Source organism: Chelon labrosus, assembly GCF_963514085.1.
Source record: "Chelon labrosus genome assembly, chromosome: 16".
NCBI lineage: Eukaryota > Metazoa > Chordata > Actinopteri > Mugiliformes > Mugilidae > Chelon > Chelon labrosus.
In genome coordinates, this window is record NC_140349.1 from 14,962,779 (window position 1) to 14,977,023 (window position 14,245).

At 41.8% G+C, this 14,245-nt stretch overlaps 1 protein-coding gene across 3 annotated transcripts; it reads right to left on the bottom strand.

The window, feature by feature from the left end:
- Nucleotides 1-5,950: 5,950 nt before the first annotated feature.
- LOC311501441 (catenin beta-1-like) lies at nt 5,951-14,028 on the bottom strand. 3 transcript variants are annotated; one of them, XM_084563259.1, is made up of 17 exons: nt 13,734-14,028; nt 12,680-12,729; nt 11,956-12,165; nt 11,586-11,836; nt 11,229-11,467; nt 10,020-10,221; nt 9,775-9,919; nt 9,508-9,611; nt 9,167-9,301; nt 8,836-9,039; nt 8,558-8,716; nt 8,344-8,463; nt 8,069-8,219; nt 7,849-7,970; nt 7,487-7,547; nt 6,991-7,186; nt 5,951-6,898 (listed from the first exon to the last, which is right to left on the bottom strand). In XM_084563259.1, the coding sequence occupies exons 2-16, from the start codon at nt 12,690-12,692 to the stop codon at nt 6,996-6,998; spliced, it is 2,307 nt and encodes a 768-aa protein (XP_084419385.1). In that variant the 5' UTR covers nt 12,693-12,729; nt 13,734-14,028; the 3' UTR covers nt 5,951-6,898; nt 6,991-6,995. The 3 variants fall into 3 exon arrangements, with proteins under 3 accessions (XP_084419385.1, XP_084419386.1, XP_084419387.1); XM_084563260.1 differs by lacking the exon at nt 13,734-14,028 and adding an exon at nt 12,881-12,986; XM_084563261.1 differs by lacking the exon at nt 13,734-14,028 and adding an exon at nt 12,814-12,901.
- Nucleotides 14,029-14,245: the final 217 nt, after the last annotated feature.

Genomic DNA, 14,245 nt, shown 5'->3' on the forward strand with positions numbered 1-14,245 from the left:
GATACCATGAGATATACAGAATATCTTATGATATCATACTATACACACCATGCCTAGTCATTTCAAACACATTTTTAATATATTTTTTTACTGCTGATAGAAGCTGTAGGACTTGTTCACAATCAGTCATTGTGTGAAATGCACATTTGTTGGTGTACATATTAACTTAAATTTACCATGTGATAACAGTAGCATGCCCTGAATTTGTACTGGTGTTTAGTAAGTGTTGTATCCACACATATATGCTCTTAATGCATTAAAAGTAGTTGACTTTCTATCTGCATTTGGAAGTAGTGGCAACAGTTGTATAGCGGAGGTTAAATGAACAGCGTTTTATGTCTGAGTAGTGAAAATCCTTTAGTTACTTCTCATTGTGGATTATTGTTATCAATAAAGTTGACCACACTAGTACTTTCGATTTAGACTGAGATAGACTTTATTGATTCACAAGGGAAATTGTTTGGTCACAGTACCTCAGTTGCACATAATACATACATACATGTGTAAAATAACTACTAGCACAAATATAACATAGCATGGAACTTAAAGCACGTACATGTTATAAAATGCACATCCCATCACTGCCTCTCCCCTAGGTGTGTCATTACAAACAGCACAGAGGATTGTGGGAACCGTGCTTCCAGATCCGGGCACTCCTAGTCGCCTACACAGGTGAGTAAGCAGCATCAATAAAGACCCAGCCAACCGAGGCCACGGTCTATTTGACCTGTCGCAATCGGGAGGAAAACATACGTGACTGCTAAAAAAAAAAGAACTAAAAGACAGAGGAACATCTTCTTCCCTGTAGGTCTAGGTAGCTGAAGGCCCCATCACAGACGCAGTGCTAAAGTGATACATGTGATGAGTGTGAAAGATCTGATAAATCATAAAAGTATTTATCCATGTATTCATATTTAGCCTAGGTCAGTTTTTATTCCACACGCAGACCCGGCCCTGATGAGGCAACATTATTAAAACATTCAGCCAGCATCACTCAATAAAAATTGACCGTGTTTAAGTGAAACACCACTCGGTTACCAGCACTGAGGCTACGGCCACACTGATACTGACTAAAGAGGTGAAAATCACTGGAATGTTGCCAAAAGCCTCCAGAGCAAACCTGCACTAACTACATTATTCTTGTTTAATCACCCACTTTACACTATGTGTCACCTCATTTAGCACAGCCATTGTCTCTGATGGTAATCTCCTGTGAGAAGACAACACAGTCCCAGGGTCTTTTAAATACACTGGTTCTTCACATTGCTTTGAAAATGTGATAATATACATTTAGCTGATGAGGTGATGCTTCCTGAAATGGTCAAGAACATGAGTTTGTTGGTACTATTATTAAATTTGCTGGGTATGTATGTTATGCCGTGTAAATACAACACAAATAGCTATTAATTTTTTCAATGTTTTATTGACAAGTGCTGCAGAATGCTCAGGTACAAAATACATTACAGACAGAAACTGAGAGCATCATGGGTAAATGCTGGTACAGGGCAAGTGATGTAACTGCTATGTGGGCTGGTGAAATAAGGAGCAGGACTGGCTCTAGTATAGATGGGAAATGAGGGTTCAGTGCACACCGGTCTCCTCTTGAAGGGCTTAGCAGCTCCACTGGCAGTGGGTCCGTGGTGTGTGCTGCCTCCTGCTGAGCCGACGGGGAAACTTCCAGCTGAAGTTTGAAGCAGGAGAGGTTCCTCAGAGTCCCAGCCGATGCTCCTCTTTGTACCAGCTTGTCTGTGTGTGGACAGAGGCTGCTGCTCCACTCTGACCTGAACACTGGACAGAGGAGAGGCTCTGGAGGCCTGAGCAGAGGGACTGTCTCTCTTCAGGAGGGATTCAATGGAGAAAGGACTGTTGAACTTCACCTCACATCTGATCTGAACATCTCCGCAGGCTGCAGGTTCAGGAGAGCGGATGGCTGAGCTTTGCTCTGACTGTCTGCTCAGGTTCTCTGCTTCCACTTTGGAGGCCAACTCAGGGAAGAGCTGCAGGATTCCTTTAAAGTGACGACGCACCATCTTTGTTGTGATCTGACTGCAGTCCAGCTTCCAGTAGTTCTTCTTACCTTTCGGTGAATCTGGGATCATTGGAACCTGAAAATAAAACAGTTCAGTTAATACAAAACAGTCAGTGATCTGGTCCTTAAAGTAAAGTAGCTGATGTAATATAAGTAGTGGAATATAAAACTTACCATGACAAAACATCTGTTTGCTGATAAACAGACTCTGATGTTGTTCTCAACAAATTTTCTGTTCTCACAAAGTAGTGGCTCCAGCTTGTCCATCAACTGCAAAACATCAAGTTGAAGAAGATTTCAAAATGACAGTCTGTGTTTCATTCGGTGAGTTGGTTATTTCAGATGTCTTGTCTCTTTCTTACCTGAGTGAAAGGGAGCATCCTGCACGGAGCATCTTGGAGGACGAAGGCGAGCTTAGCCAGGTAGGTGGTGCGCTTCATGACCAGAGCTCTGTGAGCGCTGGCGGCCGGATCAATGAAGGGCAGCTGAGCTCCAAACTTCTCTGTCCTGGTCTGCATCTTGTTTGTCGGAGAGTTCTGACACAAAGCTCACTGAGTGCTGATGTGGACCTGAAGAGTTCAGCTCTGAATATAAGCCTAGCTGGAACAAAAGGACATCAGAGGGTGTGCACTGCAGGTTAATGAGCACCTATTCAAAGGAAGATGAGCCATTAACATTGGAGGTGGAGTCAGAGATCACAGTAACAGTCCATTCTCTAAAGTTCATCAACATCTCTGTGTTTGCTCTCAGACATTTGTCTAAAAATCCCTCAGCTCATTATTGATTTGCTGCCTAGTTTTACTAAATATACTCAAATTAAAATAAAAGTTTCTAAGATGATCTATGTGAAGGAAACCTCATTTTTCTTTATGACTCAAGTTGCTGCTTTTTGTAGTAGTCTTTTAAACACTATTCAAATTTTATAAACTTGAAAACACATGTTCTGTGTGGGGTTTTCATTTTCAGATGGGAAACACTTGGGTGTCATTAGATAAACCTGCTCCACATGAAAGTTCCTTCCACAGTCAGTATCCTCTCATGTTGTTATCATTTGACATGTTATCACATAGGATTATGGACATGATAATAACTGGAGTACCTCATCTAAATCACACTTCACCATCTTGATACTGAAAATACTGAAGTGCTTGGCGAACAAATATAGAAATTATCAGACCTATTTCAGCAATTTATAATAAATGAGGAAATGAAAGTTGACTTCTCTAAATGGGACTTCATCTATTGAAATCTACAAATCATTGTAGTTTTATCTATATATCAATATTAATACAGTCTACAGAAACGTATAGAGGTTAAAATAACAGCAGACTTTACCAGGATGTTGACATAGTGTTGATAGAAAATGGGTTTAGATCTTTTACAACAGAAGATTCTTGGCCTATTAAAAAGTCTATAACAAGCTATTTATTCTTGTATATGAAGGCTGTAATTATTTTATTTTCTACAGAAATTCACAATATTTTAAAAACTGAAGAACACACCTCGCTGTTTTTCATTCCTGATAATCATGATATTTTAGTTTCAAATAGACTATTTTGTCTATCTGAACCACTGATTTGATTTAAACATTCAGTGGATAAATCTAGATTAAACTACAGTGTGCTCATTTACAAACCAGTAAATCAGTGACAGATGAGGCGTCAGTCATGGAACGTAACAGTTACAACAAACACAATAGAACTGACTTGAATGTAGAAAGTCTTCAATCACATTCCAGCAATTTACACCTCACCTGGACCTCAGTCACATCACTTCAACTGAACTGGACAGAAAGAGTTTTTCTCACTAACACAATATATTTTTCATTGGTTGTGATGCAAGAAATGATAGCTGGTACTGAAACATTCTATTGACTTTTTATAAAACTGCGTTGTTGGTGCGGCTCAAACACACACTTCAACTCTTGTAACACAGCTATTTGTATTCCAGCATTCCGAAACTACAACTCCCGTGATGCTTTGACAGCGCTTGAGCATTACGCATGGGAGACGACGATCGATGCCAGCGAACCTGTAGCAAACTCGTCGTCGTCTAAATGCTGAAAGGTGATAACTGATCGGCGACTTATGAAACTGTCTCCATCTGCAGCGGCCATAACATTCACACGGTGCGTTCATGCACGACTTCCAGGTCGCATGTAACACAGTATAAGATCTAAATCTTTACTGTAGGATGATCTGAAAACGTATAATGCTGTTTCAAGTGGCTGAGTAGACGGCGTGTAACTCATGTCCTCAATAACGAGAGCTTTTTCACTCTAATGCCTCCACTTTTGTTTTGCCAGCATCTTCCTGCACACACCAGAAGAAACAGCACCATCTAGTGGACAGGAAAGCACTTACATTTCACAGTATTACCCTAACAAAAAAAGCTATAATCATATCTGCAATTTATATATAATAACATTTCTGTGTAATATTGCCATGCAACTGATTATGATACAGTGCGATTTCCCTTCCTCTATAGTAGATGTGGACAAAACAAGAGATTACACTCACAAAGCCACGGGCTCAAAAGTGACTCACGAGCCTACTGTACGTGAGCCACTTGACTTGATCTATTATCATTATAACTTTCGTAAATGAATGACAGAACAAGGATCATTACTCTATGTAATAAACCAATATGTTTTTGGTTTAATAAATACCTCAATACAGAAAAGATCTGCCTTTTTACTGAGGGGTGACCTGCAGCCCTGCTGTCATGATCCACTCCAAACTTTTTCCAGACCGTGTATGAATAAATGCGGAGTGCACTTTTAGACGAGATTGTCTAAAAGTGCATTTACAATCTCCTTGTAATAAAAATGCATGCAGGTATAAGCAGGTTCCATTATATTTAGATGCCGTAAGGTTCAGTCGGTTGTTTAGAGGCGGCCATGGTTGCCGAGGGTTACCTGGAGGTCTGTTATCAGCTGAAGATTCATCATGACCTTTAGTGACCTGCCTTGCAAGACGTAACAAGTGACTTATAAAGCAGTGTTGCTTTATCAAAACAACATTTAAAGAACCGTCAGTTTGCTGCAGGGGATGTAGACTATTTACTTTGATCAACAAGATAAGTAAATTGCAGAGAGGTGCCTGAACTTTAACCATATGTCTGTGTAACTTTGGCGCCGGAAGTTGCTCAGACTCAGAGAACGAAAGAGACACATAAGTAAACTAAGGTGGGACAGATGCTATCTCTGCTGAGTATGACTAACACCAGGGCATCTTTTCACAATATCACTTCCCTCCGAAATATCTCAGACAATCCGTATAGTTTATCGCTCACTGAATATAATAAGGATTAAACCTGTTTTTTACAACGTGGAAAAACACATTTGCTATACTCTCAAGTTATTAAGGTCCATTGAGAGCATTTTTTCCTCAACAAATGCTCAGCTTTTGCTTTTTCAGCACATTAAAGTTAGTGAATGTGGTCAGTTTGGGCCATTTCTGGCACGGAGTTCTAATCAATGCTTCTGCCTTCCAAAGCTGTGAAAATTGTTTCTCAGTTTCATTCGTGATCAGTTTCCCCACTTTCTCCCACCTAATCGATCCCAAGTGCCCATTCGTTACATTCACGGATACACTTCCGCATCTTCATTATCAAAGGCAGCTAAAACCAAGTCTCCATCAGTCTGTCTGCTCCTCTACTCCCAGGCTCTACACTTATACGTGGTTATGTCCACATTTACTACCTTCTTCTGGGATTCTGTTTTATAACGTCACCTCTCATCAAAGTGAAATATATTCATTCTCAAGCTGTTGTTACTGCAGTCAAAAGCAAATGCCAACACTACAGCTGTCTGAGTGTTCAACTGATGACATTGATTGAGCCATGAGGACACCATTCATTGACTGCGTCACCATCTAAGGGTAATTTTGAAAGGACAAAAGACACAGGACAGAGACTAAATGAAATAAAATGCCATTTTATTGTTCAGCCGTGTCACAACCTCGTCTCCAAAATAAGCACAGCAGGACTACAACTGTTCATCGACCTAGCTAACCTTGATAGCACATAAAACTGGGTTTTATTAGACCACCAATGATAGCGTTAGACTTTTCTATCAGACATCCAATAATAGCATACAAAATAGTTGTTAACCTACCAGTGACACTGTATATAAAACACTTGTCTCTAGATTTATCCCCGACCCACCCTCAATTTCACCCGTATCCCTCTTTAGAACATTTGTGACACTGACATATTTTATGCTTAAACAAGCACATATTAAGAATGCATAATTCTCCATTTTTGAGATTATAAAAAAACTACACAATGTTACACTTTAAGTCAGAGTACAATTCAACTGATTATTAGTGTTCTACACATTCGACCATAAACCAAAGGAACATTGTATAATATCACTATAACTTAACACTACATGTAATATACGTTTAAAAAAAAAAATTACAAATGATTAGCATTGAAGAGAAAATGAAGATGGCTAGTGCGAAGGCAAGCTGGGTCAGTACCATAACAGAGAATGAGTAATACAAAAAGAAATAAAAAAATAGAATAAGAAAAGTAGAAACAAAAAAAATGATAATACAGGCAAGGCTAAAACATATGTGTTTCAAACTTTTAAGATCCACCTCATGTGCACTCATCCAGTTAGGTAACCTGCTCCAAGACCTCCATTGTGTGATTCCACATCTCTCTGATACTTTAACCCCCCCCCCTCCCCCCATTTTCAACTTGCTTAAACATTCCTGTGGCAACCATCTTCTTTGTTTTCTTGTGTCAGGCACTTTCCAAGACCCCTTATTCCTTCCTTTACCTTCAACACTCTACAGGCCAATCATAATGCTGTTTCAGACTATACAGGCCAATCACAATGCAGGTTCTATCAGAATACAACTGCAAAAGAACAGAGGACAACATTTTAAATGAGTATGGTGCAATTTTAAACCTATGAACTGGTATTTTATAATGTTTTGGTGGTTTCTTACCAATTCTACAGGTCGGTGTCAAACCAGGCCAGCTGGTTGCTGTCCATCAGGTCCTGGGTGTGACCGAGGTCTGGCAATGGATCAGTGTGGTGACCCAGGTCGGGCAGGGTATCAGCATGGTAGTCAGCACCTTCCATCATGGGGTCTAACAGGCTGTCCTGGCCGTAAGCTGCTGGGTAGGCCCGGTATGCTCCATCTGAAAGTAAAGAGGAAAAAAAGGTTTAAAATACACAAATATGGAAGGTCAAAGTTATTTCTAGCAAAATGGAAAACTCCCAAGACTACATAAGAGAATTCAGCGAGGAAGAGACAGAATGATGTACAATTCTCTGCAGTCGCATGAATATTCAGGAGTTTACAAAGCACTTTCTATGGATATAAATGCAAACCACAAAACCTAAGGCGATTAAATATTAAATTATATAAATGTACGGATGACGAAAAAAGATATTAGAGAAAAGGAAGAGATTTAATTATAGAAAGAAGAAGTACTCACCATCCTGCCTGTAAGCCAGAGGGTCTCCCTGTGCTCCCATATCCAGTCCCAGGTCTCCGGTCTATTAAAAGATAAAAAGTAATGAGTACAGACCGACATAAGCCGGCTCAAGTGGAAGAGAGTATATACTGCTTTCACAAGTTGATGGTATACGGTAACTGTGTGAATCATGTACAATAATAATAATAGTTAAAAATAATCCACTTATGTTATTAAAAAAAAAAACATAATCACTCTAAAATAAAAATTGACGTTGAATACTAATTAGTCCCATGTGAACACATATCTACTAATCCTTCCACATTCGCCTTACAGCGGTCACAGCTTGTTTGTTTTTTAGTTTTGTTTGTGTATGCACGTACATCGTTCCAGGGCATGGGCTCAGTTCTGAACAAAGAGCTGGTCAGCTCCACTGACAGGCGTTTTTTGTAGTCTTGGGGTTTGTCCTCAGACATGCGGAACAGGACAGCGGCAGCATAGGTTGCTATAGGAGAACGGAGAGTAACACAAGTTTAATACGTGTAACTTGACACTGCCAATCTTCAAGGGGTATCCACTTTGAATTTGCAGCCAAATACTCACCAACACCCTCATTACGGGAGTGCAGTAGCTCAGTGAGAGGTGCAGTAGCTCCTTCAGCCTCAATTGCCTCAGCAGCTTCCTTGTCCTGGGCCAGTTCACACAGAACACCAGCTGCTACACGCTGGATATTCTCCACTGGAGAATACAGCAACTGATACAAAGAGCAGAGACAAATGATAAGGTACACCATATACACTACTACATGACTTACTCAGCAGTCATTAACATGCATGTAGCTGACAAGTAGTGTAGTTAGATTCTAGTTTTGGTTTTACCTGGACAAAGAGTGGAATGGTGTTGAGCCCCCTGATGACAATTCTGTTGTGAACATCCCGGGCCAGGATGTGCAGAGCACCTGTGCAGCCCTCCACGATTTCCTCCATGCGCACACCCTCCTGTATGCATTGAAGTGAAATGAAAAGGAAATCAAATATACGCCAAAAAAGTGTTAACAGTTTAAATAAAGACAATTTTAAACTGATTACACACCACAAACTGCTGCTGGTTGCCTCCCATGCTGGTGCGCCTCTGGGTGTCCTGGTGAGCTCTGACGAGCAGCTGGACCAGACGGGGAATGGCTCCCTGCTCCCGCAGAGCACTGTGGTTGGCTGGGCAGAGAGCCAAGTTGCGAATAAGACCAACTGTAGCCTGGACAGAAGGAAGGTTTCACACGCTTTTAGTTAGAATTAGTTGGTAGATAAATGCTTTTCAAATATGATTACACAATGGAAAATATGAGAAGGTAAATGGGATAAAAATGAACAGACCTTGATTAGCGGCCAGTGGGACGGAGGGTGGAGGAGTTTGACCACCACAGGCAGGCCATAGTGAAGGCGCACAGCATTCTGGGCCATCTCGGCATCCTGATGGCGGGATGTTAGGTGACGTAGGGCACAGACTGCTGGCTCTGTGATGTCCTCTCTGTCACCAGCCCTAAGTACTGTTCGCACCAAAGCCTCAATGCCGCCGACCTAAAAAGATGTGAGCAATCAATACTCTCAGTGATAGTGCATACAAAGTAGAATAGCAAACAAAAAAATAAAAGATCCTCGCTTACGACATAAAGCTGAATTTCTCAAACGCTGCTCGTATACATACCTGACAGACCATGAGCTTGTTACTATAGTTGTTGCAGGTCAGGTTGGAGAGGATGCCAGCAGCACAGGTCACTACGTTGATGTCATCACTGCCCAGCAGCTGGACCAGGGTCCCCAGAAGACCTTCCATCCCCTCCTTCAGAGAGCAGTTTACATTAAAACAAAACTGTGGCCTTGTGTTGTATAAATTTAGTTCTCATGCAGTTCAACTCATATGATTTCCTTCATGTTCTTTTATTTATTAGCAATTTGACAAATTTCTAAAAGGTGTTCAGTGTTAGCACTCAACCTGGTGAGAAATTAGCATTTGTGGCAAAAAAAAAAAAAAAAGGTGTATTGTACCTGTTTAGTGGCAGCATCTGAAAGATTCCTCAGAGTCCAGAGGCAGTTCTGGACCAGACGTTGGCTGGGGTCAGTCAGATGAAGCCCCAAGGCCTGCATGCCTCCTACACACAATGTCAAACAAACAAATTCATTACATCAGAACACTTTCTACTCAGTAGCAATGGATAACTAAAAATAAATGAGTTACATCTGACAAACTGCATTCATGTACATTTCCATTATATTGAATTTCTGTTTCAGTTCTGTACTACTTGATGTACGTACCAGCCTCTACAATTGCGGGTTTGTTGCTAGAGCAAACAGAGAGCACCTTGAGCACTCTACTTGTGGTCCACAGCAGTTTCTCATACGTGAAGGTCCTCATGATGTTGACTAGGGCCTGGGGACCACCGCTGGCCAGAATGATCAACTAAAACAAAGGTAAGTTTGAGTTTAAACTACTGCCATCCAAGTGGAGTGAGAGGACATATGAAAAAGAGTTAATGTAAATGCATTAGATGTTCAAATACCTTGCTTTCCTGATTGCCATATGCCAGGATCTGTAAGCAGTCAGTAGTGATTGCCAGGAACTTGACATTGGTGTTAGACAACAGTGCCACCATCTTCTGCAGTCCTCCAGCTAGGCGCACTGCCATTTTGGCCCCTTCCTGGTGCAACAACAGGTTGTGGAGCGTGGTAATGGCATAGAACAAAACACTATCCACTGGTGATCTAAAAAAAAATAAAATAAAATAAAATACAAACAAAAAAAGTGATCAGACAAATTCAACGCCTTTAAAAGCCCAATATTACAAATACACACAGTTATCACACATAGTGGAGGGTTTACCCTGGACATTAAGACAAGACACAGTTTGTCTCTGTTAGGACTCAGATGAAACCAGCTGCATAGGGTGCTGTAATATATTTGCATGCTGACTGTTGGCTACCTGTCACAACTGATATAACCTTGGACAAAGGCTTATTTTGACACTAGAAATAATATCATTTAGCCCCAGGCTTGAGAAAAAGAACATGCTCACAAAATGTTAAGGGCACTCAAAGCACTAAAATTAAATTTAATGACTGGAATTAAGATGTAAAATTCATAATGTAAACAAATAGTCCAAACGGATACCTGTATCCAAATCTATTGAACAATTCTAGTCTAATGTAGTGTAGCAGTCCACCTCCTCTCATGCTGCTGCTACATCCTGTAGTCAGAGCAGAGTAATGTGATTCCAGGTGCAATTTCAAACACACATGTGCGACATCCAACAGGTCACAACTTGCCAGAGAGCTGACTGTTTTGGCTTTTCATGGTCAAACAAAGACATTTCAGTGGTTTCATACTGAATCATGGGGCGGTTCAATGTACGAAAATGTGGCTTGTTTGCACGATATGGTTTTTATATTCGTCACACCTTTTAGCTTGAATTAAATGTCTTTTAGGATGAGTAGAAGATGAGCTCCAGCTAAGAGCTTAGTCTATGCTGTAAAGTACACTGCAATGTGTTTAATAAAAGAATATGTTACATATTTGAGTCTAAAACAAAAAAGTCTTGCGTATGAGGGACCAGTGGGACAGAATTGAATTCAAAGTCTAAACAACTATATGTGAGGCCTGCCTTACAAGCTTCCATTCACTGATTATATGCCATACTGTATACAACACCAACATAAGGTGCAAGGGAATTCAAACAACTCGCATCACACCACAGATTCCTTCCATTTCTTACCCCAGCATCTTGACCAAGGCAGGGATGCCTCCAGACTTGAAGATTGCAAGGAGCCCCTCACGATGGTGGGAAAGGTTGTGCAAGGTGCCAGCAGAGCAACGAGCAGTCTCAACATCACCAGTGTTTTGCATGGCACGAACAACTGCCGAAACCATTTGCGGTGAACGCATCAGGGCATGACGAGATGCCTCTTTCTTTGACAGCTGATGCACCATTACAGCGGCTTTATTCACAACAACCTACGACAGATGTGATGTTCATTAGGGATTCGTAGTTTTGGAAGAGATGCATTGCTAGCATCTTTCATGATACCAGGCGTTATTAAAATTATGATAACTGACTTATCTGCACACATACCTGGTCCTCATCATTGAGCAGTTTAGTGAGCTCAGGGATGGCACGAGTGGCCAGCTCAGCATCATCCTGATAGTTAATGAGGTTAACTACAGCATGCTTTAGCATCTGAGAGGGCTCTGCCAGACGCTGCACCGCCGTTGGGTGGGCAGCATCCAGCTGGGTGGGTGGAATCTGGATGCCCTCCTCCAACGTCTCAGGGAACATGGCAGCACGCACACGCTGGGCCCGAGTCATGGCATAACCCTCAATGTCTGAAAGGAATGCAACATTAGCCATTGTTTATTTATCTTTAATCATTTTCTCGACCAGGTTTTCAGAGCCAAAAACATTATACTCATCCCCGTCTAAAATGAGTCTGTGTCTCGTATACCTGTAGGCTCAGGCGTGAAGGGCTGGTTGAACTCCCAGTCATACAGGCCTGGATCATCCTCTTCAGCATCAGGGTTACCCTTGCCACTGAGAGATGGTGCTGTGGTGGTGACACCAGACTGAATGCCTGAATCCAGATAGGACTGCTGCTGCCACTGGCTAACAGCTGCCTTGCTGTCACCCATAGCCATGTCCAACTCCATCAAATCAGCTAGAGAAAAGGGAAAAAAACAATCACACACCAGAAGAATAAAAATATCTTCTTCACTCACTTGAACTCAGTTTTTCACATTATGCAAGAGTGATTTCAGAGGTTTTCTTCATCCTACTTGTGGAAGACAGATGTCAGAAAAAAAAAAAAAAAAAGACAAAATGAGCCTGACAAAAAATCTACTTTTAAAAGTAACATGAGCGCAGGAAATGCTTGTGCTGCTCTATGTGTAACAGGTGCTAATAATGAACTGAAGTATGTAACCATCAAAAACCACACAAGTGTGATTCTCCATGGAAAGAAGGAAGAAAGGAATTGCAGGAGGAGTTACTTGGGATTTTGTGACATGTGCTCACCTAGCTTCCATTTTCCACTTTTACGAGCCTCAGGGCTGGCAACAATTCATTTACTTATGTACATATAAACTCTAACACATAGACAAGAAATATGAACAGCAGTACCCACATTAACATAAAACTTATTCGTATGAAAATAAACATTATCCCATACTCACACTGGGTAGCCATTGTTCTTGCCTGCCCTCAGCCCGCACAGCAGATAAATCTGGAAAAGAAAAAAAAAAAGTGCAGTTGAGAAAATAAGACCACTCACACCCGAGCTAAGTTCTTGTTTTTGCGAAAGCCCAACCTAATCGTAATGTTGATGCGTTTCTCCTACGTGGTCTCAATAATAAAACCACTGTCTTCTGCGCTACCTGTGTTTGCTCCCCGTGATTCAGACGCTTGTTTGGCTTGCTAACGTAGCTATGAGGGGAAATGCCGAGCCTCCACCTCCAACCGAGAGAGCAAAGCGGTGGGTATTTCCAGGCCAGCACGAACACAATTCACCATTCAGCGGCAAAGAACATCAAAGGCATATTTCTCCCCCTCCCCCTACCACGGCCAAGTTCCGACCTCGCAGCTTGGGTTTCCAATGAGAGAAACTACTCCCTCCGCCCCGCAATCACTTCCATGACTCCTCCTCTCATGGTGGGTCTAACTACAAGCAGCCTAGTCAAAAGCAAAGTAAAACCCCTGCTAATTGTATAGGTCACATCAAGCACATGGCAGATTTCATTGCCATATCAATTAAAAACCCAACCGCTAGCATGTATTAGCCACCCCTGCTGGCTAACAGGTTGGCTAGCTTACCTTGAAAGCTCGCTAAGCTAACCTAACGTGCGCAGCTAACCCTCTCCGCTAGTTAGCTAACCAGCTAACATAAACAAACACCATTTAGTGATTCGGCCACCAAGTAAAAATGCGTGCGACTTGCCCCGAGAGGCAGGCAGTGCGGGAAAACTTATCTTTACAAACAAGTTAATTGTTGGAGTCGTGACTTTCACACACGACCCCACATTTTTGATTCTGGTTTGATTAGCAATGCTAGCCAGGACGTATGAAAAGTAGTTCCAAGCGCCACCGTACAAAACCTGCTGTGCTGCCATCCAAATCAGAAAACCCCACCGGAGCCCCCTCCCTAGCCAAAGATGATTTTCTCCGGTGAAATAAGCACTCGCGCGCCGTAAATGCGTCGTATAATAGCTGTACTAAACACGTTGGCTTTACCAGAGTCGAGCGGCTCCTCCGTGGTTCTTGTCAGGAAAAAAATCCCCTTTCTTTTAGCTGAAAATCGGAGAAGAGCTGCTAGGTGAACCACCCGTAGAAGTCCGAACCACACCCGCTGTTGCTCCGCCGAAGATGTTGCTTCCGCCTGTGCGGGAGAACATCAAGATGGCGAATGGAGAAAATACGGTATTCTGCCGCACTAGGAAAAGTAGGGCGTCGTTTTAAGTATAAGTTTTAGCATCGAGACTGCATCTGTTCAGTTATGGCCGGGTAGCATTATCTTTACATTTTAGGACTTCCTAGCAAGGTAATAAGTTAATGAAACAGGCGTGAGAGGGCGAGGGAGCTGCTTTCATCAGAAAGGAATGAGATCCATGAGCTACTGCGATATGACAGAGGGGTTTAATTAACATGTGGTTAACTGAGAGTCACAAACATTTTCCCTTCCAGAGCTATACCATTCATTTAGCTCTTTTATTTAAGTCATAATCTAGCAAACAGGGTTGCACTCC

What these genes read in the sequence shown, in the direction of transcription:
- LOC311501441 (XM_084563259.1), bottom strand. An exon ending in GCCTTGGTCAAGATGCTGGG is followed by an intron (nt 10,222 to 11,228) that starts GTAAGAAATGGA and finishes ATTTTTTTTTAG; the next exon opens with ATCACCAGTGGATAGTGTTT. An exon ending in CCATTCCACTCTTTGTCCAG is followed by an intron (nt 8,220 to 8,343) that starts GTAAAACCAAAA and finishes TCTTTGTATCAG; the next exon opens with TTGCTGTATTCTCCAGTGGA.